The sequence below is a fragment of the Gopherus flavomarginatus genome, chromosome 22, assembly GCF_025201925.1.
Source record: "Gopherus flavomarginatus isolate rGopFla2 chromosome 22, rGopFla2.mat.asm, whole genome shotgun sequence".
Taxonomy (NCBI): domain Eukaryota; kingdom Metazoa; phylum Chordata; order Testudines; family Testudinidae; genus Gopherus; species Gopherus flavomarginatus.
The window spans coordinates 13,062,793-13,089,336 of NC_066638.1; the positions used below are offsets into that span (position 1 = coordinate 13,062,793).

General features: G+C 52.9%; 1 protein-coding gene across 3 annotated transcripts in view; it reads left to right on the forward strand.

The window, feature by feature from the left end:
• Positions 1 to 26,544, forward strand: part of PTPRU (protein tyrosine phosphatase receptor type U) — a 704,694-nt gene that overhangs the window by 88,901 nt on the left and 589,249 nt on the right. For all 3 annotated transcript variants that reach the window (XM_050932286.1, XM_050932285.1, XM_050932288.1), the window contains exons 4-8: positions 1,914 to 2,185; positions 3,606 to 3,687; positions 5,264 to 5,379; positions 6,134 to 6,308; positions 8,885 to 9,178. In XM_050932286.1, the coding sequence (XP_050788243.1) occupies positions 1,914 to 2,185; positions 3,606 to 3,687; positions 5,264 to 5,379; positions 6,134 to 6,308; positions 8,885 to 9,178 (939 nt within the window). The remainder of the gene's footprint in view (positions 1 to 1,913; positions 2,186 to 3,605; positions 3,688 to 5,263; positions 5,380 to 6,133; positions 6,309 to 8,884; positions 9,179 to 26,544) is intronic.

The following is a 26,544-nucleotide window of genomic DNA, read 5'->3' on the forward strand; positions in this document are numbered from 1 at the left end:
TTGTCTGACACCCCCCCATTTATTGCAGTGGTGAAAATTTAAATGGATAAAAATCAGAGTAAAATGCTTTCAAGTAAACATCCATGTTATCTGTTGAAATTCTACAAAAAAAAGAAAAAAGAAAACTGAATTCTGGCCATACCCCATCCTGACCTGACACAGCCCCCCTGCCCCCAGCATGCCCTACGCTTGAGTCTGGGTGGGGGCGTGTGTTTGGCAAGCAGTACATTAGCCCAGCCCGCCCTAGACGCAGGACTGTTGTTTCACCTGCTTCACTGTGTCTCCAATGTAAATTGAGCAAGGGGAGGCCAGACACAATGGAAGTACATTTACATGTAAGGTAAACAAAGCCATCGAACTAGCAAGTGCGGGAGATGGCACTTAATGATCATACTGGGGGCTGTACTCCAGGAAGCCTTCCTGGCTCTTCAAACAGAGAAATAGCCTTTGGGAAATAGAAGCAGAAACAGAAAGCAATTTGGGCATCCATCACCTGAGGGACACAAGAGGCCAGAGCTCTTGACACCTGAGAAAGGTGGATCCCTCAGCCCCGGGGGAACTGAGAACTGACTATAGATGAGAAACCTGCTTAGACAATGATTGTAACTTTCTGAAGTTTAGTTTTAGATGCTAGAAAGCGTGTTTGGTTTGGTTGTAACTTTGCCTCTTTTACTCTGACTTGAAATCATGTAAACCTCTGTTGTTAATACATTTATTCTTGTTTTACTACAAAACCATCTCAGTGCTATTCTAGCGAAGTGTGGGTCGGCAGCTAACCTAGCAGGCTGATGAGGGCTCCGTGTCTCTTTGCAGGCAGCAAACTTAATAACTTCTGTGAGTGCGCGGTGAGAGGGACTGACCGCTGCAGAGAGATGTCTCTAGGGAGCTAAAGCAACAGCAGTCACCGGGCACTTCCCTTAATCCTCTCCCTCACATGGGAGGGTCAGTCTTCTTCCGTTGGCTGTAATCTCTCCTGGCAGGCTGCGCGGCCATGGGGTGACGTTGAGGCTGGGGAGGGGAACAAGGAGCAAATTTAATAGGTTCTTTGCCCCAGCTAATAACTCATCGAAATATCAGTCACTGTCTGAGCAGCTTTCCTGGGCCAGCCATCTGCTTGTGAAGCCAGGGAGAAGTCAGAGCTCGTAGCAATGATTTGCCAGGAGGAGCCCGTTGAGCCAAAGGAGACACATCAATCGCAGAAATAGCATTTACCTGCACTGCATAGCTCATCCTTCAGCCCCTCTGCCTGGGAGCGGGAGGAGCTGGGTTCAGGGTCCAGTTCACCATTGCCTTGCACGTTGCATAGCCAGCTCGTCACTCTTTCAGGACCCGAGCTAGCTAGATGAACGTTATCTTGGAAACGTGAGCTGGAGCTGCAAGCACGCTCCCTGACTGCATACACAAGAGAGCCATGCCAAACAAAGACAGGACACGGGAGAGCCCTTTGGGCCTAGGAGGGAGTGGAGACAAGAATGGAGAGGAGAACGAGCCACTGGCAGAAGTGGCTTTGAAGGAGGAAAGAGAGGGTGCTGGGATCTGGCCAGCTGCACCAGGGGTAAGGGGGGAGAATGAAAGAAGAAACGAAGAGCTGAAGTGCCCAGGTCAGTGGCCCAGGCCATGCTGTAGCATTGCACCCAGTGCTTGGCGGTAACAAGTTTGGCTCCCAAGGTGGGCAGAGGCAGTGGATTGGAGCATTGCTGGCTGGCATGGCAGGATTCATGCAGCTGGGAGTCCCGGTATGGACGGAGCGGTCCCAGAGAGAGGGTCGGGAATTCAGCAGGTGGCAGGCACGCAATGGCTGGGGGCTAGACTACGGCAGATGTGGGCAGGGAGTCTGATGTGCACAGATCCCCGGGCGACTGGGTGCCGCTGAGCCGGTAAACCCTCCTCATTCTCTTGCCTCCGCCTCGCAGGTTCCTATCTGATGGTCAACTCCTCCCAGCATGCGCCGGGGCAGAAAGCTCACCTCTTCTTCCAGACGCTGAGCGAGAATGACACCCACTGCCTCCAGTTCAGCTACTTCATGTACAGCCGGGATGGCCACAGCCCCGGCTCCCTCAACGTCTACGTGAAGGTGAACGGGGGCCCGCTGGGCAGCCTGGTGTGGAACGTGTCCGGCTCCCATGGGCGGCAGTGGCATCAGGCTGAGCTGGCGGTCAGCATGTTTTGGCCCAACGAGTACCAGGTGAGTGGCAAGCATCTCTCATGACGGGAGGCTGGGAGATGGTCTTGCAGAGACCACAGGGTGATTTGGGACAGTAACTGAGCTGAACAGGCCATAGAGGAGAGAGAGGCCTTTGAACTCACTGCCAGACAGCCCTCTGGCCGGGCGCCAAGGGACACCGCACTCAGGCAATGCCCCTTGCTATTGCAAGGCCTGATCATAAGCCCATGGCAGTGCCCAGGGCCCTGCTCCTGAAGAACACACGCAGCTGCATCTTGATGACCCACAACCCCACTTGTTATTCCAGCCCTGGGCCCCCTCATCACACCAGTACCCCTCAATCCTAACCCAGAGCCCCCCTGGCTATTCCAGCCCTGGGCCCCCCATTGTGCTGGTACCCCTCAATCCCAACCCAAAGCCCCCCTGGCTATTCCAGCCCTGAGCCCTGCCCCCCATTGCACCAGTACCCCACAATCCCAATCCACAGCCCACCTGGCTATTCCAGCCCTGCCCCCATCCCCATCATACCAGTACTTCTCAATCCCAACCCACAACTCCCCTGGCTATTCCAGCCCTGGGCCCCCCCATTGCGCTGGTACCCCTCAATCCAACTCACAGCCCCCCTGGCTATTCCAGCCCTGAGCCCCACATTGTGCCGATACCCCTCAATCCCAACCCACAGCCCCCCTGGCTATTCCAACCTTGGGCCCCACATTGTGCCGGTACCCCTCAATCCCAACCCACAGCCCCCCTGGCTATTCCAGCCCTGGGCCCCCCACCCCTCTGCCTAGGTCTGCCAATGCCCCTCACTCCCAGCTTGCAACCATGTGCCATTCCAGTCCTGCCCCCAAGTGGTGCTGCTGCCTAGCCAGAGAAGTGTGCCCCTTTCCTGTCCTTCCCGCAAGCTCCAGAGGTCCAGTCTTGAGAAGCACTGATGTGGTGTCTGTCTAAGCTGCTTAGTGCCATGAAGGGGGGGTCTCGTGGGAGCGCTCTGTGCTCAGCGGGTGGCATGTCTGGCTGCCAGCCAGGCTGGGTGTACCAGGAGATTGAGCCCCCCTCTGTATTTTGGCTCCTCGGTTTCCCAAGTGCCCGGGAGGCCGGGGGGTGGGGCAGCGCCAACGTGAAGAACTGTTAAAACGAACAAACATCTAGTTTCCTTTTGGTAACAGTTTGATCCAAGCCAAGACATGGACCCAGGCTGCAGAATTCAAATCTGGCTCCAGAGCCCTAGTCCCAGGCAGAGTTTGGGGCAGTCGGCTGCAGGGATTTGGATCAGCCTGTTGTTAAGATGAGACCAGCCCCATGGTTAAAATGCTGCCTCCCCCTTGGGCTTGAGCTCAACTCTGCTCATCTCTAGGCCCTTCCCCTGCGAGTGTGACCGTGCCTATGGCCGGGGGCAGCGGATCATCTCGGTGACAGGCGTATGTCTGGTTGCCCCCAGGTCCTGTTCGAGGCGGTGATCTCTGGCGAGCGCAGAGGATACCTCGGCTTGGACGACATCCTGCTCTTGAATTATCCGTGCTGTGAGTATCGCAGCACCCTGACTCCGGCCCCCTTCCTGACAGTCATCCTGTCATCGGAGCCCTCACACTGCCAGTGATGTGTCCCGCTAATGAGCCATTTGGCAGGACTCTGGGAACTGGCTGCCGCCCAGCGAGCATTAACGACCCACTGTCGGAGCAGGGCCAAAGGGGGATGCTCCAGGAGCAGCTGCTGCGGGGGAAGGGACATGGGGCTCAGGGTTGTGAGGGGGGCATCTTTCACCAGCAAGGAGCGTGAGCAGCCTCCTCCTAGCCAGAAAAGCAGGAACCCTCAGGGACTGGGAACCACTGGCTAGTGGCTAGCGCTGGGCAGCGCCAGGTGGGAGAGCTGCCTCGTGAATGGTGCCTGGCAGGGCTGCTTGGTCACAATGAGCCCCGTGCATGATGGGCAGGGTGCTGGGTGGATGCCCAGCAAGGCTAAGATATTTATCTCACTATGGAGTCACCAGGCTTTGAGCTCAGGAGCTGGCAGCTCTGGGACTCTTGACACTGCAGGGGATGGCTGAATCTCCCCCTGATGAGTCTGTACATCGACAGGACAGAAACCCCAGCTCTGCTCCCCCTGGGAGAACGCAGGCCAATTGCCAGGCCTCCATGTCCCCTTTAAAAGGGACAGCTCCAGTGGGGAGAAAGGGACAAGTTAACAGGGTCTGCCCGCTGGGGAAGGGAGCTAACACCTGGGCAGACAGGATGAGGCAATGGAGCGGAATGTGCACCTGGGCCGCCTCGCTAAATGGTGGCCCTGCAAAGCCAGACAGTTCCAGTGTCGGTTGGGGGTTCACCCCCTGCTTCCCCCAGCCCTGGCGCCGTCCCTGCAGGAAAGGAGGGCTCTGCAGGAAATCAGTGCCATCTAATGGAAAACCCCTGTATGGCAGGTGGGATTTCAAGGCTACCGGACTGTACTGGCTCCCGACTTGCAGCTAAGCTTATGATATCACAGCAATCTCCTCCATGTCTTAAGTTTTCATGCTTATGCTGCCTTCCCTACAGCTCTTTTGGCTGTGGTTTGTATACCCTGGAGTGGTTGCACCATAGAATATCAGCAGTGAGGATTTGTATATCCAGGCTGCAGACCTCACTCCATTGAGTCCAGCAGTCTGTGTCTGATGGTCATCTGTCCCTCCCACAAAGCACTTGGCTGTTTGGGCCACATTGCAGCTATGGGAGAAAATTCCTTCCTGCCCCCAAAAGAAATGAAGTCCTGAAGCATGAGCATTGATTACTCCTAACCTATCCAAATGGTGGAGGAGGGAGCCACAGAGTTTGGATCTGAATATTGGGTTCTTTGATTCAGGCCCTTAGCTAATGGATATTGATTATTAAATGGTCCAGCTTCTGGTAAAGCCATGAACCTGGAGCAGGAAAGCGGCACGCTCTGTAGCCACATTCCAGCTGCAGACGCAGAGCCTGGCGTGGCTTTGTGCTTCTGGGAGCCTGCACCTTGTGTTGTGAATGCGTTGGGGAGCTCGCCGGGGAGAGGGAAGGGACTGGCAGGTAGCTGCAGAGTAGCCCAAGTGCCTGGATCCCTGTGTGACTATTTACCCCTCTGTTCTGGCAGCCAAAGCACCTCATTTCTCCCGCCTGGGCGACGTGGAGGTCAACGCCGGGCAGAATGCCACCTTCCAGTGCGTGGCAGCCGGGAAGGCATTGGAGGCGGAGAGGTTCCTCATGCAGGTAACTGAGGGGTGGTGGGGTGTAGGGGAGTCTGGTCTGCCAGCATAGAGCTTTTCGCTGGCTCCATTGCACCCCCTGGAACTCCCTGAGATGCAGTCGGCTCGTTCCCTGCCTCACTGCCGCATGGGGGCTGTGACTGGCTCAGCACTCTAGGGGCAGGGCTGCACGGTCCACTCTGGAGACCAGGGAGGGGGAAGGAAGTGAACAGTGAGGGATGGGGTGGGGGGCCCTCCCCCTATTTGCCATGGGCGTACCATCAGAAGATCAAAAACTACAGATGAGGGCAATCCCCCCCGCCTGTAACCAGCCCTCCCTCAGAGGCCCAGCCTGCTGCCCTCTCCCAGGCAAAGCGTCCTTTGTGACCAGGACTGGAGCCCCAGGTAGGAGTGGGAGATATGGGCTGTTATAGCCCCAGGCCCATAACCACGCCCCTCCCCCTGCACTCCTGCAGTGCTGTTCCCAGCCGTTCCTTTGGGGGGCGGAGGGGGGAGCAGCGCGCTCCCACCCAGAGCGATGTCCCAAGCTGCTCCCCAGAGACCCCCGTGGCTGTGTAGGGAGCAGCCCTGAGAGGGCTCTGGATGGCTCAGTGGGCGAGGCTTTCAGGGAGAACCCAGTGGGGAGAAACAGGATGCTCTGTCAGACCCAGAGGGGATCACCCCTCCTGCCTGGGCAGCGATGGGGAGCAAGCACAGGAGGGCTGGGCAGCATGAGCTGCCTGGGGATCCCCCCAACTTCCCCTCTCTCTGGCCGGCAGAGGCAGAATGGAGCTGTTGCCCTAGCTGCCTCAGTGAAGCACATCAGCCATAGAAGGTTCCTGGCTACCTTCCAGCTGGACCAGGTCTCCAAGGGGGAGCAGGATCTTTACCGCTGCGTCAGCCAATCCGTGCGGGGCTCCGGCGTTTCCAACTTTGCCGAACTGATTGTGAAAGGTGAGGGTGACGCGCGCTTACACTCGAGGAGGGGCCTGGAGCGGAGGATCTCAAAGCGTGTTACAAAGCTGTCATGTGAACTCAGGCCGTTAACTAACGTGATGCTAAACATGAGAGGCCAAGTCACATTTTAAAGGTATTAGGTGGTTACGGTGAACCCTCCGCTCTGCTCTCCGGCCAGGGTTAACCATGGCTATCACGTTACTGTCCTTGTCTACATGCAGGGCACAATCATGTCTGACGTGGTGTTAGCTAACCTGTGGGAGTTACCGTGCCCTGTTCGCAGTGTGAACGTGGCCTGCCTGCTTCTCTCTGGGATTCATCCCGCCCCAGGCTGCTTGGCACAAACTCGAGCCAACATTCTCAGAAGTGGCAACTGACCCTGGGCCCTTCTATTTCCCATGGCTCAAGGCCTGCTTTTCCGAGGCACTGAGCACCTGCAAATCCAGGGGCAATCAGTGGGACTTGGCACTTCTGAAACCAGATCTGAGGTGTCTTGCTGACAACTTCCCAGGAGGTTGAGGTAGTGCTTCATCCTGAAGGATCCTAACCTGCTGGAGTTGTATGAACCCAGTGAAGTCAATAGGAGCCTTTTCTTGATTTGACTGGGCACTGGAACACGTTATATGCATCTCTTCTCCCTACCACTGACATGCGTCTGCCTCTGGGGTGGAGCGCTGCAGCTGTTCAGCAGTGCACTCCAGTACTGTGCGGCCTTGTGTATTATGGCATGTGCGATTAGCTCAACACAAAGCAAGGGGGATGTAAGGACTTAGGAACATAAGAACTGTCAGATTGGATTGGGCTCAATGTCCATCTAGCCCAGTGTCCTGTCTCTGACAGTGGCCAGCAGCAGCTGCTTTAGAGGAAGGTACAAGAAACCCTGCAGTTGTGAGGCCATTGTGAGATAACTTGCTTCCTGAGGTTTTTTCCCCTAACCTTTAGTAGTAGAGGTTAGCTTATGCCCTTAAGCACGAACTCTTAGTTATTTGTTAAATTTGTATTATGATTATGGGTCTTCTTAAATCGCAGAGAAATCACACCTTTTTTGCGGGTAGATCATGGCATACATAGCAAATTTAGTGGATGTTATGTATGCTGTGACCAACCTGTGAAAAACGTGTGATTTTATTGTAAGGGGCTTGTGGTATTGCCATCCTTACTTCTCCGCTGCTGCTGGTGTTGCCTGAAGCTGGTGGTGGGAGAGCAGCAGCTGCTGTCTGGGTGCCCAGCTCTGAAGGCAGCGCTGCCACCAGCAGCAGCACAGAAGTAAGGGTGGCAATACCATGCCGTTCTCCGCTCTGCCTTCAGAGCTGGGTGGCGGGAGACCATATTTAATGGGGAGACCATATTTCACGGTCCATGATGCAATTTTCATGTCCGTGAATTTGATAGACCCCTAATTATTATAACGGATTGCCTTGGTATCTGGATACAGGTCCAGTCCCTTTTAAAATCCTTCCTCAATGCTATGTAGTAGCAATAGTTCCACAGACTAATTGTGCCATCTCTCAATATCCAGTGGGAGGAAGGAGTTTTTTGCTTAGCACAGTGGGACCTCACTAATTCTCACTGACTGGCTTTTGCGAGTCAGCAAATGCAGACAATTAAAAAGGAGGCAAAAAATGCATCCTCCAAATGTACCGTGTTCGTTTATTTTGACGGTTGTGGCGAAGTATAAATTATTGATGACAGAATTTCACAGCACCGTGGCAACTGCTTGGAAGCATATTCTGTAAAAAAACAAACAAACAAAAAACAAACAAAAAAAAACCAACCAAACAAAAAACCCACAATGAAGTTCTGGTCACATGAGACCTTGCTGCTGCCTGTGCTGTTAAACCTCGGAGGAGCGTGTGTGTGTGTGTGCGCACACACGCGCTTATGCATTCGTGACTGCTTTATTTGTAGGTATGAATTCTAAAGAGTTTTGCTATGTTCAGGACCGAATCGTGCTCTCGGTTCCAGCAGTATAAATCCCCTGATCTCACGCTGCTGCCACACACCAAAGACGATGACAGAGTAAACTTGCCAACAAGGAGAAATTTGCAACCTAGCAATGAGCCAGGTTCTGCTCTTGTTTACAACAGAGTGAATCCGGAGTGAAGGCAGAGCGGCTGCTCTTAGAATCAAATTGGAGCCAGCATCCTTATTATGCCAGGGTCCTGTGAGCTAAATGGTAAAGAAGAAAGTCTGAATGTTAATTTAGTCCCTCTTTGTGTTCCGGCAGCGCTAGAGATCAGCTCCCCGTTGTGCTTGGGGACACACACGGCAGTAGGTGCTTCTTGGTCCAAAGAGCTTCCAGTGTGAATAGATGAGACAGACTGAAGGTGGGAGAAATGATTGTTATCCCCTTGTTACAAATGGAGCACTGAGGCACAGCGAGGTTGTGTCTAGGACACACAAGGGGTTGGTGGTAGATCAGGGAACTGCACCTGGGTTTCCTGAGTCCTAGGACACCACTTCAAACCACAAGTTGTGCGGTGTTGTTGATGGAAAGATGATGGCTCTCCAGGGTACAAACACCAGTGAAGCAGAAGGGGAACGTTCCATTCACCCCTTTTATCTTTCTCCAGAGCCCCCCACGCCCATTGCTCCCCCCCAGCTGCTCCGAGCAGGCTCCACCTACCTGATCGTCCAGCTCAACACCAACTCCATCATCGGCGACGGCCCCATTGTGCGCAAGGAGATCGAGTACCGCATGACCTCGGGGCCCTGGTCGGAGATCCACGCCGTCAACATGCAGACCTACAAGCTGTGGCACCTGGATCCCGACACGGAGTACGAGATCAGCGTGCTGCTCACGCGGCCGGGGGACGGAGGGACTGGCAAGCCGGGGCCGCCCCTCATAAGCAGGACCAAATGCGCAGGTAGGCACCCTCCTTAACACAGGAGGCTCCAGGCTATTGGCTGGTCCTTGATTGACAAGGATTTGCCTGGGTATCCATTGGGTGTGGTGTAAAACCAGGGCACAATATTTTTTGGACTAGTGACGATCTCTTTGGTTGTTCCAAAGTCCTGGTCAGGGATATGGAGGGGATGTTTCCCAGGACTTTGTGCTTTTCCTAGTCATCCAGCGGCCCTGAACTGCCCCCGTCCTGCTCGTATATTGATATATTGGGGCTTGTCTACACTGGTAGAATTATACCAGGGTAGTTAAACCACTGTAGTTATACCAGCATAACTCCCCATGTGGCCAGTCTTATTCTGGTAAGTTTAAACCACTTCCAAAGCGGCATAAGCTCAACTGGAAAAGGCCCCTCTTATACTGCAATGAGTTTCCATGTGGGGGGTGGAGGGGCAGGATAGGGCCCTGCTTTTTATTTCTCACACAGCCTAGGAACAGGGATGTGGTCCAGTGATTACAGGAGGAAATGGAAGAGCAGGACTCCTGGGTTTCATTGCCAACTCTAAGAAGGGAGTGGGGTCTAGTAGTTAGAGCTGGGGATGGTGCCTTCAGGATTCCTGGGTTTGTTTCCCAGCTCTGCCACTGACTCCCTAAGTGACCTCAGGCAAGCCTCTTAACCTTCCTGTGTTCATTAAAGCTGAGAAGTTGTGGCAAAGGGCCCTATGTCCTTGACTGTTTCCTGTGGTAAAGTCTTTACCGCTCTTGTTATGGCGTTAATCAGTTTGCAGTCACACAGGTATTAACCACCAACCCAGGCTGAAGGGAAATCGAAGCGCCCCAGAGAAAACCCTCCTGGCACAGGAGCCGGCTCTGCAGTCTGGATTTACTGTTTAATACACTAACAGGGGCCGCCGTAAACTGACAAATGATTGTTGCTTCAGCAACTGGGTAAAGCAACAGTCAGCGCTCGCTGGCAGCAGGAGGATTAATAACAGCCCAGAACAATGAGGTTTCGCACCCGCCATAACTCAGCTCCAGAGCAGCCGTTTCGTAGAGGCAGGTTGATAGAGCAGTCGCGGAGGGGCCGAGTGGGTTAAAAGGCAGGGGAGGACCGTGTGTGAGCAAAGCGCTGGGGCAGCTTTCTGGGCTGGGCGGGGGACAAAGGAAGCACAGAGGGGCTTCAGCTAGCTCGTGGCCCCACTGTGCTAGGCACACACCAAATGAGTATCCCCGTCCCACAGAGCTGGCAGGCTGAGAGATGGGACCATACTAGTGGGTGGGGGGAGATGGGCTAACAAGAATCCCAAGGGAGCTGGGAGCTTTTCTGAGGTCTGGCAACATTTGGGTGTTTTCGTCCTGTGAGACCTTCCTGCTTCCACATTCTTTCTGTTGGGGACGCAGCGAGAAGGAGCCCCAGAAAAGTCTCGCAATCTTTCCAGCCCCAACAAAATGAGGTGCACAGCGAATAACAATGAACACTTGCTCGATGGTGCTTGTGTAGCCCCATCATCCCAGCCAGTGAGGACCTCTCCCCCCCTTCCCCACGCCCCACTGCAAGTGACTTGCGTAGATTCAGATGCAGGAAGTCGGTGGCAGAGCTAGTCCAGAGCACCTGAGTTGCAGAGTGGTGCTTTAAGCACAAGCCCATCCTTGCTCAAGTGGCGGCTTCTAGCTGACCTGGACTCCAGCCCTGTGGAAACATGTTCCATCACAGGGGTGGCCAGCTGGCCGGTTTTCGAAAAGGGGACCTGATGACGATGTCCGGTCAGATCTACTGACTGGACACCCAGTGTCTGGTTACTGCGGGCGGGAGAGGCAGGGAGGTGCTGAATCATCACCCGCGTCAGCCCCTACTCATCTGGGGCCGCCTCCTACCTGCGTCGGGTGGCCGCTCCACAGGTGAGTCCCTCCCAACCCATGTGGGGTGGAGGGCGGGGAGGGCGAGAGGAAAAGCAGCGAGCGACAGGGGGAAGGGAAAAGAGGAGCGAATGGAGGGGCTTCAGGGGAAGAGGCAGGGCAGAGGTGAGGCCTGGAGGAAGGTGTGCGACAGAGGTGAGGTCAGAGGGGGACAAGGCGGGGCAGGGGCAGGACCCCTGGAGTGTCTGGTTTTTATATATTACAAAGTTGGCAACCCGAAAGGGTCCCTTAAGATCATTGCGACGGACAGGCTGCTTCAGCAGATGCTTCCCGAGGCCATTGCCTTCTCAAGCTCCAGGCTGCACAGCGCCCTCCGGGTGGGAATCAGTGGCGGGGCAAGTCCAGAAGCCATTGGCTGCATGTGGTCGCAGAACTTCAAAGGGCAGCTGCCTTCAGCTGCCACAGATCTGCCGCTAATTGACTTTTGAGCAACAGCATCCTGCGGCATTGGCTCTGCTCTGTTGTTCCTTCACGGCGAGCCTTTCGTGAGGGTTGGCTGGGTTGTCACTGAAGGAGCGTGAGACTCCTAGCGTGACTCCCGTCCCTCGGAGACTGGGGCACAATTGCCAGGATGGCAGGGGCAGAGGACCAGCCTGAATTTGTTCCAGGGCAGCACCAGCATCCAGGCTGGGATTTCCTCCATCTCGCCTGGCAGAGGGCCAGACTTTGTCAGCAAACAGTTCCCCGGCCCTGACCTCTCTGTCTCCTTGATCTGAGATCAAATGCAGGGAGCTGGCTTGCCTGACTGGTAGCTCAGCTGACCTAGTGAACAAACATGTGCCGTGAGAGGGCTTGCTAATGAAGCCTGCACTCTAATCAGACTTGTTAAAAGCTGGCAGGGTGCACTGGGTAGGTCTGAACCTTAAAGCACAGCAAATGGACAGTGCTGATCCAGACCCAGGAGCATTGATCGTCAGTGCGTTAGAAAGAACAGCACCCTGCAGCTGCCCGCATGACACTTGATACAGAGGCAGGGTGGATCAGCGAACTCCCTATAATGGGAAGCACAGTCTGTGTCGAGCATCGCTCCTTAGAAATGGGTGACTCACAGAAGTGTTGGCAAGCCTCCAGATCACGGATGGGCCTGATCCTGACCCCGACTTGGATCCCCAAAGCTCCTGCAGCCTAGTGGAGAGGAAGGTAGGCCTTGTGTCTGACACAGCGCTGGGAGGAGATCTCAGACACAGCGCAGGCATCAGGGTGTCACTGCGCCATGATTGACTTGACGATGGGAGGGTTGGCCATGAAGATGCAAGTGCGGACACTCTCCAGTCCTTTCAGTCTAGCTTGCGGAAGGAAGGTCAGCTGCCCAGGCATCAAAGGTGTAAAAAGGAGGGTGGGCGACTCCCTTGCCCAGAGGCGATGTGCCCATTTCTCTGACTTTCAGGCTGGATACGTTGGAGAAGCTCCCTTCATTCTCCTGTGCTTGGTTTTAAGTAGACTGCTGGTTTTATAACATTTGCTTACACATTCATCAAGATATTTGCCCTGATGGCTAACCCCATTTTAAAGCAGGAGAAAATCTGGATGGCTGTATTTTGGAATGGCCCAGGTGGCTGTGTTTCAGAATGGGCTGCCTGATTGTGTGACCGATGACAACACTGTGTACTGTGCCTGTTGAGAAATCATGAACTGTACTCTTTGGTAGCACCGTCCTTCTGCTGTGGCCCATCTCTGATTATGCAGCTCATTCTTTCACAGATCGGATAAACAGGAGCACTAAGAAGTTGAGTGACATGACCAAGGCTATGCAGTGAGTCAGTGGCAGAGCTGGGAATAGACAGCCCCCCACCAGGTCTCTTGACTCCCAGAGGGGCTGCTTTCTTTTGCCTTCCTCTGCATCATCAGCTATAGGTTGCTGCCAGAGGCAGGATTTCGGAGCATATGGAGCAGTGCTGTGACCCAGCATTGCAAGGCCTGGATTTACTTCAGCTTCCCACGTACAGATGTTGTCACAAGTGATACCTCTTCAAAAACAGGAGCTCTGCCGAGTGGTGGCTCCGAAACCCATTCCCCCCGGGGTTTCACAAATAGCGAGGGGAAAAATGCTTCTGCCCCATGGGACCATTCGGAAGGAGGCGGCCCCTGTTTTAAAGACCTCCCCCATGTTGGTTGCCTTGACAGCGGGTTGCATGAGGTCACAGACGACAGGAGGTGTTCCAGAGCTGGCGTTTCAGACACTCCATGGCAACAGACTTCCTTGGTGTGCTGGGGATTCAACTGCTCAGTAATTGAACAAAGTCAAAGGGAACAAGCTGACATTAAGGAGGAACACGACTGTTGCATGTCTTGGTCCCCTTGAAATAGCTGCTTTTACGAGATGATCCATAGCAGCCGTTTGCTGGGAAGCGATTGCAGGCTGACAGCAAGGGAGGCACGGACTGCGTTCTCCGGGTTTGTTCCATTCCCCCCCACACCTCTGCCCTCTGTCGGTTGAGGTGAACTGGAGCCTATAAATTAAACACATGTGAATGCTCGGGCTCCTTGCGCTGGGGAAGTAATGGGAGCACTTAACCTTTCTGGGAATGAGCTTGTTTTTGAGCTGGCAGATCCTGAATGTTATTTACAAAGCAATGTTGTAGGCGTCCTTGTCACGTCTCCGCGTGCACGGGGAGGGGGGGTTGTGAAGGAGGCTCAGTCGCTGCTGACTTCAGGCTCCAAAGAAAACAGTTCACTGATGTTACATACCTTAGGTGAGCGCACATGGAAAATGTAAGAATCATAGAATATCAGGGTTGGAAGAGACCTCAGGAGGTCATTTAGTCCCACCCCCTACTCAAAGCAGGACCAACCCCAACTAAATCATCCCAGCCAGGGCTTTGTCAAGCCTTAAAGACCTCTAAGGATGGAGATTCCACCACCTCCCTAGGGAACCCATTCCAGTGCTTCACCACCCTCCTAGTGAAAAAGTGTTTCCTAATATCCAATGCAGACCTCCGCCACTGCAACTTGAGACCATTGCTCCTTGTTCTGTCATCTGGTACCACTGGGAACAGTCTAGATCCATCCTCTTTGGAACCCCCTTTCAGGTAGTTGAAAGCAGCTATCAGATCCCCCCTCACTCTTCTCTTCTGCAGACTAAACAAGCCCAGTTCCCTCAGCCTCTCCTCATAAGTCATGTGCTCCAGCCCCCTAATCATTTTCATTGCCCTCCGCTGGACTCTCTCCAATTAGTCCAAATCCCTTTTGTAGTGGGCGCCCCAAACTGGATGCAGTACTCCAGGTGTGGCCTCACCAGTGGCGAATAGAGGGGAATAATCACTTCCCTCAATCTGCTGGCAATGCCCCTACTAATGCAGCCCAATTTGCCATTAGCCTTTTTGGCAACAAGGGCACACTGTTGACTCGTATCCAGCTTCTTGTCCACTGTAATTCCCAGATCCTTTTCTGCAGAACTGCTGCTCAGCCAGTCAGTCCTCAGCCTGTAGCCGTGCATGGGATTCTTCCTTCCTAAGTGCAGTACTCTGCACTTGTACTTGTTGAACCTCATCGGATTTCTTTTCGCCCAATCCTCTAATTTGTCTAGGTCACTCCGGACCCTATTCCTACCCTCCAACATATCTACCTTTCCCTGCAGATTAGTGTCACCTGTGAATTTGCTGAGGGTGCAATTAATCCCATCATCCAGGTCGTTGATAAAGATGTTGAACAAAACCAGCCCCAAGACCAACTCCTGGGGCACTCCGCTTGATACCGGCTGCCAGCAAGACATCGAGCCGTTAATCACTACCCATTGAGCTCGACAATCTAGCCAGCTTTCTATCCATTTTATAGTCCATTCATCCAGCCCATACTTTTGTAACTTTGCTGGCACTGACCTTCACCCCAAACTCTAATCATGCCCTGAACTACCTACTCAGTCTGGATGCAGGCTAGCCACTGCCTCAGTTTCCCCTCTTCCGACCTGATTTGATTGCTATGGTGGGTTGGCCTCTGGCTAAATCATTAAAGGAAATGTCTGCCCCTTGCAGAATAGCTAAGTCCAAAGTAGGCCCAAAACTCAATGTCTTCCATGCCAGTCTCAGACTGGCCCCAGCCCCTCCTCCCTGAGGGTCCATCTTCTCTCCCAGCCCCTCATGGGCTCTTTGGAGGCTCCTGCAGTAACTCCCAGCCTTCTATTGGAGTTTTCCCTTCACTCCGGCTCTCCAGGGGCATCTGTCTTATCTCCGCACCAGAAGGCCTAGTTTAGTCACATGCCCCATGTGCATGCAATGTTGGTCATTTTCTTCACCTGGGGAGGCAAGTGAAGTGCGTGGGACTGAACCCGTCACCCCATAAAGGGCCGGTAACCCTGTGATGCAGAGACTCAGAAAATCCCCAACTGGGACAAGTCCCATCAGCAGGCCCTGAACCTGGATTTCTCATTCTGAAACCAAGAGCTGGAAGTAAAGGATTACATCTGCTAGCTGTAGTCGACTTATCTACTGTTTTTGTGGACCAGCCACTAGAGGGGGATACAGAGGTCCACCTTGGTAATGTAGGCCACACATGGAGAGCCCTGATCCGTGGGGTCTCAGCTTGGAGGGTCATGGCCTGGCTTCCTGAGAGATCACAACTGCTTCCCCTCTCTTTCTGGCTAGGGCCCTGGCGTGTTTTTCTCTTGTGAACCACTCTTTGGGTTATGGAATAATCACTGTTACAGCTGGGACTTTCTAAGCCGTCTAGAGGAGTCGGATGTATCCAAGGCAGCTTTGGAGACGCCCCATTGGGTCAGAGCAGGCTCCAGCTAGGCACGTGCAGTACCCCTGGAGGGCATGCTTCCGAGGTGGCTGGAAGAAACCCACCAGAGACAGTTATGGAATAACCTGCCCACCCGGGAAGTTCCCTCCCAGCCCCAGGTGGTTAGTGACTGTGCAGGAGGGTAAGAGTGTGGTCGTGGGGAGCTGCACAGGGGAGCGGGCTGGGAGCAGAGAGAAAGCAGCCCATCCACCCTCTCTAACAGTCGGTTTTCACTGCAGAGTAGCCCAGCAGGTTCACACTTAAGTGTTGCCCTGTAGCCCCTTTGTTGTCCACACACAAATCCCTCTCACCAAGGTTAGTGGTGCTTTCAGCCCAGGCTAGCTGGTCCGTCCTAGGCTGTAGGCTAAATCCTGGACTCTGTTTCCACTCAGGCTGATAACCAGCCTGTTTTGCAGTGTGGATGCAGGCTAAGCCTCTCAAAGGCTGAAAGGCCTCCAGTGCCTTCCCACGATTCCCCCCATGTGCCCGGATGGACAGATAAGTTCCCCCACAATTCCTTGGGAAAGGATCCTAGAGCAGCTCAGCTCACGGTGGCCCAGAGAACTGCGGGATGTGCACCCTGGAGTCCTGGCGACACACAGGGGAGCGCGGCACCTAGGGACACTGCAAAGCCCTCGACCTGTGTGTGTCCCTAGGGTTTCTGGGGGCCCACCCTGGGGCTGTTCCTAACTGGCCAGGCTAGCCTGGGCTCTCAGACCCAGGTGCCGATCACCTGGGCTAGCCAACTCCCAGTGCCACCTGAAAGCCTCTCACCCAGCTCAGTGCTTTCTTGTCACCCGCAGCTACTGCTTCAAACCTTGACAACAGCACTTGCTGGTCAGTGGTGTCCAGATCTGCTGCTCTTGTGATGTGAGGACAGGCAACCTCCCCTGTTAGTAGGCCAGAGGAAATGCCCCAGCAGTGTTAGGTCACGTCCTGCCCAAGACCTGTCTGGGAGGCAGCCAGGGTCGTGCCATGGGGGCAGGGTAGCTGTGGGTTATTTTCCTCAGGAGGAGATGGGAGTGGAGGTCAGCCAGGGATTTGCTAGATCTGTAGGGTCCAGTGTTGGCTTCCTGAGTTCTGGCCAAACGACTGTCAGACTGAGCGTCGGCAGCTCTCTTCCAAGGTTCACTAGCTTCATCTCTCTGGGAGTCTCTCATGGACTGCGAGAGGTAGAGATTAATAGATTCCAAGGCTAGAAGGGTCAACTGTGATCACCTCGGTTGACCTCCTGCGTAACACAGGCTATGGGCCAACCCTGCATTCATTCCTGACTGAGCTAGAGCAGATCTGGGAGAGAAACATCCAGCCTTGACTTAAACATTGCCAGGGACAGAGAATCCACTGCAGCGATGGCTCAGATCCCGGGTCTCTTGTGTGGCTGGGCTGGAGAATGGGGGTGGCTGACACCTGACATCACATGCGATGCTGCCCTCATTCCACTAAGGGGATGCAAAGTGCCTTGATCAGTGCATGGTCCAGGATTGTTTGTATTCCCCCCCAGCTCAGTGGCCTCTAAATTTAAGGTGACCCCACGCGACCCAGCTACTATTATGGCTTGATAGTGCAGGTGTCTCTCCTCCGTCCAGCTATGGGACCGATGTAGCAGATACACAAGGGAGCCCGGCTGTAATGGATCCATTCGGATGCTGCCAGCATGACCCACATGCTCTTCATTCTTGAGCAAACCCCGTTCTTGATTTCATTCCAACTGCCTGATCCACAGCCTCCTGTCAGCTCCTTCCCACCGCGGCAATTGTAAAAGCAGCCTGGGTCAGGCACGGATGGCACCTCCCCTCCCCGCCGAGCCATCGCTGTCTGGGAGTGCCAAGCCAGCCCCCGAGCTAATGGACAGGGCAAGCCTGTCACTGCCGTGCCGCTGCCTGTTGAATGCCGGGATGACTCATTGGACGTGGTATTGTTCTGCACTTCCTGCTCCAAACTGGCCTTGCTGTGGATAATGGAGCAGCTGCTGTGTTCCACCGCAGAGATGGCTGCGTTTCAATGATAGGTACTGATTCTTCTGTAATTCCTCAACCTTTCTGCGAAGCACTTTGCGTGCTAAGCACGATCCATCTCTTGGCAGCCCATGAAACCACTCGCCGAAGCCACTGGTGGAAAATGGGCCTTCTCCGAGACCCACTTGCCCCATAGTCATTTCTGGGAAAGGGTAGCATCTGCCAGCACGTGCATGGAGTGCACTTGCCCGCCCTTTACCTAAGGCAGCCCCGAAGTGACGGGAGATTCCCAGCGCAGCTGCATGCCACCAGCTATGATTGACACTCTTCGTACAGAAACGCCTGCGTCTAATACAGCTGTAGTAGCAACTGTAAGCCCAGGCAGCTCCGCTCTGGCACTAATTGTATGGATATATTCAGCAATATTAATGCCTGCAGACATCCTTGTTAGCTGATCTCTTGCTAAACCACTCACAGAATCTGCTTACGTTGGCCTGGGGGTGCCAAGCTGTCTGTTTTCCACTGATCATTTGAATACACTGAAATAAAAAGGAGATAGACGCTTGGCTTTCCATCAGTGCTGTGCACTGCTCTCCTGGCCGAGAGGGCTAAGGGTGGTGCACTGGGAGTGACTTATGCCCAGCAAAGCGGCAACTTGTTCTCAGTGTGAGATACGAGTCACGGGTGCCTCTCTGTTTTCCTCCTCATGTCTCCCTTAAGCCCCCAGCTCCTCCCTCCTCCCCCAGGTGAGGCTGTTGCTCATTGTATTGGCTCTCATTTCAGGGGCAGCAATTCTCTCCTCTATCCCTGTCTCATGGAGCTCAACCCTGGGCTGATATATATACAGGTGAACCTCAACCACCAGAAGGTGTCAGGGGTCTCGAAATCAGGGTGTGGTTACCCCTGGAGGTTAAAAGAGCTCACCAGGGCTGGAGCCCTGTTCCTGTCCTACATCTAAGCTTTGGAGGAGGTTAGCCCTGGGCAGGGCAGAGCGGGTGCATCTTCTAAGCTGTGCAGGAGCACCTGCCCTGCAGCTAACAGAGCTGCCCGTGAGCCCATTCACCATGCCGTCCACATCCCCCTAGGCCGTCCCCAAAGGAAATCCCACTGGCGTTGCCCCGGCGGAGTGCTGGTCAGGCAGTTGGTGTGCTGCTATCATGTGAGCCAGAGGTACTTGAGGCCTGCATTCTCAGGGTGCTGTTCTTCCTCTCCCCTGGTCAGGACATCAGAGCGATGTGTTTCCTCCCTTGCCACATCTGCCTTGGGTCTTACAGAAAATTTGACAGGACAAGGCATAAGTCATCCTGATCGCCCCCTATTGGCCTGAGAGTTTTGGTTCCTGAATCTCTCTAGTGTCATCTCACCTTCCAATCAGCATCTAGTCCTTTCCTGATCCCTTGACCCAGGAGGAGGATGAGATCGAGTCCTGCACTTAGGACAGAAGGATCCCAGGCACTGCTACAGGCTGGGGACTGACTGGCTGAGCAGCAGTTCTGCAGAAAAGGACCTGGGGATTACAGTGGACGAGAAGCTGGATATGAGTCAGCAGTGTGCCCTTGTTGCCAGGAAGGCTAGAGGCAAATTGTGCTGCATTAATAGGAGCATTGCCAGCAGATTGAGGGAAGTGATTATTCCCCTGTATTCAGCACTGGTGAGGCCATGCCTGGAGTATGGTGTCCAGTTTGGGGCCCCCACTACAAAAGAGATGTGGATAAATTGGAGAGAGTCCAGCAGAGAGCAACGAAAATGATTAGGGGACTGGGGCACATGATGTATGAGGAGAGGCTGAGGGAACTGGGATTATTTAGTCTGCAGAAGAGAAGAATGAGGGGGGATTTGATAGCTGCTTTCAAGTACCTGAAGGGGGTTCCAAAGAGGATGGAGCTTGGCTGTTCTCAGTGGTGGCAGATGACAGAACAAGGAGCAATGGTCTCAAGTTGCAGTGCAGGAGGTCTAGGTTGGATATTAGGAAACGCTATTTCACTAGGAGGGTGGTAAAGCACTGGAATGGGTTCCCTAGGGAGATGGTGGAATCTCTGTCCTTAGAGGTTTTTAAGACCCGGCTTGACAAAGCCCTGGCTGGGATAATTTAGTTGGGGTTGGTCCTGCTTTGAGCAGGGGGTTGGACTAGATGACCTCCTGAGGTCTCTTCCAACCCTAATCTTCTAAGATTCTATGGTTCTAAGTATCTTAACTCTGGATCACTCATCTCATGGCTTGTTTTTTTGGATGAGCACCAGCCCCAGAATGTTCCTGCGTGGAAGCTGTACAAACCATCCTTAATACTAGCAGAAATGGATATGCCACTATGAACACAGCAGAGACATGTATCTCCTGAATGAGCAGATAGTCCAAAATAAGGGGAATATCTTCTTTCTCTCAGAATGGCTGGGTTTTGCCTCAGTTCCATATGAGTCCACCTGGCAGCAATCAGTGTGTGCTGTCCACCATCAGACGGTTATTCAGTTTTCACTCACCTGTTGACTAACTGATTCTTGAAGGGCCTAATCAAAACCTTCCCACAGTAAGGAAACCTATTCCACACTGGGACTTCAACCTTGTCCTTTCAGCACTCTTTAAGCCTCCTTTCGAGCCATTAGCTACATGTTGGGTATCTCACTGATCGGTGAAAGTTGCATTCTTTGTGGCCATCACCTCAGCCTGAAGGATGAGTGAGCTCGGAGCTCCAATGGTGGCTCTGCCATACACTAAGGTGTCTTTATGACTTCATCTGAAATTCATCCTCAAAGTGGTTTTGGAATTGCACATCCACTTGCCTGTGTTTTTTCCAAAACAGCATGCATCTGAGGAGCAGAGGAGGCTGCATTCCTTTGACATACAACGTGCTCTCTCCTCCTACATGCAAAGGACACAACCAAATCAGAAAATCACCACGACTGTTTCTTCTTATAGAAGAATGAGTCCAAGGTCAAGCTAGATCCTCCCAGAGGATCTCTACGTGGATCTCAGACTGTATCCTGCTCTACCAATTGTTGTATCTTCCATCACTGGATAAGCAGCTCATTCTACAAGACCACAAGCAACTTCATTGGCATCGCTTCAGGAAGTGCCTTTCCCTAACATTTGCAGGGTAACTATGTGGACTGCCATCAACATGCTTATCAGACATCATGCTCTAGTGCAGAACTCCTCCTCTGATGCATCCTTTAGGAAAGTGGTCCTCTAAACAGCTCGGCTGCCTACGTCCTTGCACCCTCCTCCTCCTTGTGCACTACTTGTCAGTCACCCACAGTGGAATACACATAGGGACCTGCACTCCAAGAAGAGAAAGTTACTTACTTTATAGTTAGTGGAGGTTCTTTGAGATGTTTGCCTCTGTCTGTATTCCACTACTCACCCTCCTTCCCCTCTGCTTTGTATCTTTAGGAATTGCAGTAGAGAAGGAACTGGAGAGGCAGTTGATATGCTCCCCCTTTATTCCCTTGGTTAGAAACATGGCAATGGCAATGTGCAGACACTGCTTGCAAGAATTCTCTGACTCCGGGTGCATGGAGCACATGCGTACCCACAGTGGAATACAGATAGGGACCACACATCTCAAACACCTTCCAGGGGCTTTGTGAAAAATAACTTCCTCTTTTTGTGCTCTGGATGTAGGAATGTTTCAGCTAGAGAGAAAAGAAGGCAGAAAGAGTCAAATTTACTGGTGGTACCCATAGTTTTAAAAGAACTGCACCGCATTCCTCCGAGATCTGCATGCAGTTAGATAGAGCTGGACTGTGTATTTGTGCCATTCGGTGGCTGCTAGCTGTGTTGCAATGGGCAAAGGATATACTCCTTCAGCAGGAGAAAGAAGCACTTCAGGCACTGGATGCAAATCCCGCAGAGGTGGGCAAGGAGATCTATTTGAGAGGTGAATGGCAATTGAATAGCAATACTTGGCACTTTGCTCGCCTCTTGAAGCACTTTATTAATGAATGAAGCCCCACAAACCCGCTGTTATTTTGCTGGGGGACAGGACAATGATTTGTCGTCCTGATCCCTCACCGCGTGGCAGCATAGTGTGATATAATGACTCAGACAGCAATGTCTTGATGCAAAGTTTCCACTTGTTTCACCTACAGCTCTGCTCTGGGGGTGGTTATAAAATTCTCCAGTGCCTTTGCAGAGCGGTGGTGACCCTTCTTTTAAATCGGTCGGGTCCTTAGGGTAACCTTGATGTCAGAGCTTTGATAGGACGAATGCACTGCCCGGGCTAGGAGTTCAGTCTGGCTTGGGAGCCTGCCTTGTTAATGAGGGTAACTGACATCAAGAGCAAACATCTTTCGGAAAGAGGGCAGTGCCGTTCTCTTGATGCAAACTCACGGGTTAGGGAAGATGTGGCAGCCGCTGCAGAAATAATCCCTCAAAGACAATGTCCTTGTCCTAGATGTGGCATTGAAGATATATTATGGAGGCATCAGGGGAAGCTCTGTAGTTAAGTCTGTGTTGAACTTTTCCTTCTGTCTCACTCTTCAGTGATGGAATTGGAGACCTGAGTCTCATTTGGGCTGCTCTGTACACTCACTCTAAGGCCCCTCTGCATGGCTAGTGCAGGATAAAGTAGCCTTAGTGTAAATGAGATTCGGGCCCCTGGTCTCCAATTTCTTGCAGTAACAGTTCAAGGAACAGTTGAATTTTTGGTGACATTTTTTGTGTTGTTTTTCTAGAGAAAACACACACAAACCTCACCCAGTTTGGAAATTGAGCCCCCAGCGTCTCACTCGGGTTGTGTTTCACCTGCAGCTGCACAATCCTGAGTCCCCACAGACTCCCAGTGCTAATTCACATGGCTGCCAGGGCTCATCAAAAGCGGTAGAAGGAATTGCAGGAGACTAGAGAATAGGTAGAGCGTCTCAGATGTGAAATATAGCAGAGCAACAATCAAATAGAATATGAACGAATAGTACATGAGCACCACCTTAAAGGCTGTGTTGTAGGGTGGGTAGAGGGGCAGAGTTAAGGTTATGGGATCAGCCTTACATTTTGTAACATCTGATTCATGAGTGCTTAATTTGCAATCTTCACATTGCATTAACATTGGAGGAGGTTGTGCCCTTTACTTAAATCTTAGGGATAGAGCTTGCAGAAATGTATTCCCTGGCTCCCCTGCTTATCCTATCCACTGTTCAGTGTGTCACATCCCTCCTTTGTGCCTGATCCCCAGAGGTGAGCTGGGTGCCAGCCTTCATGCTTATACCTTTGAATAGGGCTTATTACTTACTATGGCAGGGAGCGCAACTTGTTGACACATCATACTCGAAGAGAGGTCATCAACAGTTCGCTGTCAAACAGGGAGGAGGTGTTATGTGGGGCCCCACAAGGGTCTGTCCCGGGTCCAGTGCTAGTCAAGATTTTCATGAACAACTTGGATGATGGAGTGGGGAGCATGCTTTTAAAATTTGCAAGTGACTCTAAGCTGGGAGAGGTTGCGAGTACTTTGGAGGACAGGATTAGAATTCAACATGATCTTGATAAAGAGAATTGATCTGAAACCAATAAGAAAAAAGTCAGTAAAGACGAGCAAAGTACTACATTTAAGAAGAAAATTATCAAATGTGTAGTGACAACGTGGGGAATAGCTGGCTAGGTGGTCGCACTGCTGAAAAGGATCTAGGGGTCAGGGTCAATCACAAATTGAACATGAGCCAACAATGTGACACTGCTGCAAAAAAGGCAAAGGTCGTGCCGGGGTCTATCAACTGAAGTATCATGTGTAAGACACAGCAGCTAATTTTTTCGCTCCGCTTGGCACCAGGGAGGCCTCAGCTGGAGTTCTGTGTTGTTTTGGGCACCACGCTTCAGGAAGGATGTGGATAAATTAGAGTCCAGAGGAGAGTAACAAAAATGATCAGAGGTTTATCAAACTTGACCCAGGAGGAAAAGATGAAAGAATTGGGCATGTTAAGTCTACAGAAGAGAAGGCCTGATAACTGTCTTCAACTATGTTAAAGGCTGTTATTAAAAGGAAGGTGATGAATTGTTCTCCATGGCCACCAAGGGTAGGACGAGATGGAATCAGCTGAGTTTACAGCAAGGGAGATTTAGGTTGGATATTAGAAAAATCTTCCTAACTCTAAGGATAGTGAAGCAGTGAGGCAGGTTACCTGGGAAGGTTTGGAGGTTTTTACGAACAGGTTGGACAAGCCCCTGTCAGGCACGGTCTAGTCATACGTAATCCTGCCTCAGCGCTGGGGGGCTGGACTAGATGACCCCTCGAGGTGCCTTCCAGCCTCACATTTCTCCAGTGGCTGCTTGTGGTCTAATTTGAGCACTGAGATCGCTCAGAGCAACTGCCAGTGTTTGCAGGCTCCCACAGTGAGCAGTGCGTGAGTCACAGCCCTTAAGAATGAGGATGGTGATAACACCCTTCTATCGAATGCTACCCATCATTCCTATTAATGGATGTTTGGGGAGGTGACTCACCTGCTGCCTGTTGGGCACCCCAGGGAGCGTCCCCGTCTCTCCCCTGCATGGCTGTCTCTGACATGTGGTACAGGCAGGTGTTGTTCCTTGCCCGCCTGAGTTTCCACTTCCCCAGGGCTCATTAACACCACTGGGCAGGCTCCTCTGCCCGTTTTGATAAGGCAAGAAGTTTCCACCCCACAGCGGCTTTGCTGCTGTGGGGGTGTCCTATTAAGAATGATCCTGGGGTGGCTTTAGTGAGGCCTCCCCTGGATAAAGCTGTGCAACGGTGGAATTCATCGGTGCTGTTCAGAGGCTGTGTGTGCCAGGAGGCCCCTGGCACCCCCTTACCCCCCGGTAATTAGCAAGGCTCTCAGCTGATCCAGACAAGGCAGGGAGTTTAACACAGGCCTGTGGCACAGTGTGGTTACCCACTGGCCTGTGCTCTCTGCGGGCCTTGCCATACAGCTCGGGGCTCACTCACCCCTGAAATGAGTTGGCCACGTTTTGGCACCAGTCCCTTGATGATTTGAGCTGCAAAGAGCAACTTTCAGCCGAGATGGGGGAGACTGCTGCTTGGCTCACCTGATAGCTCCGATACCTACAGACTCCCAGAGCCCTGGGTTGGGTCCGGGCTCTGGCAGTCACAGAGCTGGGTGGGAAGTAAATCCAGAGGCCTGAGGAACAGGGGCGATGCTATTTCACTGGCAGAAGTTCATGTTCCATAACAACAACCAGCAACGCTGATTGGGCCAAATTCCTGCCTGGGGAAATCCCTTGGGAATTTGGCCCACTCAGTCCGCCAGCAATCCTGCCACTGCCCCATTGCAGGACTGGAGAGGACCCACAGCCCCATCCATGCTGCCCAGGAGATTGCTGCCGCTTCCCTTTTCTGTCCCAAGAATCCACTCCAAAGCAGCCCTGGGAGCCTCCCAGAGGCACATTGAAGGGCGATTATTGTATATCCAGGGTGCTTAGAGGCACTTGACCTTGGGCCCGGCTAGGAGGTCACCAGCCAGACATGCTCTAATCCTTGGAATCACGCGCTTCCCCTACTGTGTCTTGTCACACCAGCAAATCACGTCTCCCAAATGTGCCCTATAAATACATGAGCATCACCTGGTGGGGTGAGACACACACTTGAGTTTTCACTCCTTCAAGGGTCTTAGATAATCCAGCTGCCTCTGCCTGTCGTGCTGCTTTCGTGACTCCTGGAGAGGGAGCCTGCAGCTTTCCCCAGGAGCAGGAGTGGGAGAAGGGGAGATAGGCAGTGATGACATAGTTCTTATTCGTTCTCTGGTCTACAGACAGTCCTTGCCCTTTAAAAGTCTCCCTGCCTTTCTTACAGTAAGTCATTTCTCCAGCGGCATTCCTCCTGCAGGCTCAGATTTCCCTTGCAGGACAGGTGGGATTTTAAAGGGACTTTCTCTGTCTATATAGACATATACGGACTCTTGCTTGGTATGCAGCACATACAGCTAGCACAGCAATGCCCTTGTTTGGGCTGTAAATTCAGACCCAAACGGGTGGCTTGAAATATCCAATTCGCAATGGACACCCCATGTGTGAGCCGGTCTGCCAGGTCGAGCCTGTTCCTCGGGGCGACGCTGGGAGGTTTGTGCTGCACGTTGGCCGCATGGCGGCATGAGGCAGGCTGATGGCGGGTCAGGTCCGTGGAGAGGGACAGTAATTCCCTTGCTCTGTGATATGATGCCTCTGTGGACTTCCAAAGCCCTTTTCAGTAACAGAATAGCTGTCCCCTGCCTGCAATGAGCAGGTCCGGTCCCCATCTGCCTGTTGGTTGGAGGGAGTTACCGCTGGAGCGCCTCCTTGTGGCCAGGCAAGGCATAACTGCTCTCTCCCTGTCTGGCACCTCTTGCCGATGGTTGCGCCAGCACTGCGGTTGGTCTCTTTTCCCATAACTTGGCCCTCTGGCCAGGTCGTGATTTAGTTCACCCTTTCTGGAGTAGCAGAGGCCAACAAATCAACAATCCAAATGTCCTCACCTAAAGGTCTTCAGCCCCATCTCCGGGCCCTGTGGTCATCATGCCCCTCTCTCAAGGTTCTCCTTTGTCCTTGTCCCTTTTCCAGCCTCACATCACCATACCAGTGACTGGTGGGGGAACCCAGGCTCTCCCTCTATGCTGGGTTCTGGTCCAGGAACCAGCGGCCAAGGTCTACTCAGTCCCACTCCTTGCTGTTGTTTTCCCCTTGTTTCAGGGCCCTCCCTAACAAAATCCCAGCAAACAGGTATAAAGAACAACCTAATTCCACCCTCTGTGGGGTTGATCCTACGTCTCTCTCAATTAAATGCCTCTCAGAGCTTGCTCCATAGAGGTCCAGTCCCTGCCCATTTGCCAGGGTCTCCCGTCAGTGCAGTTCTGTGCCA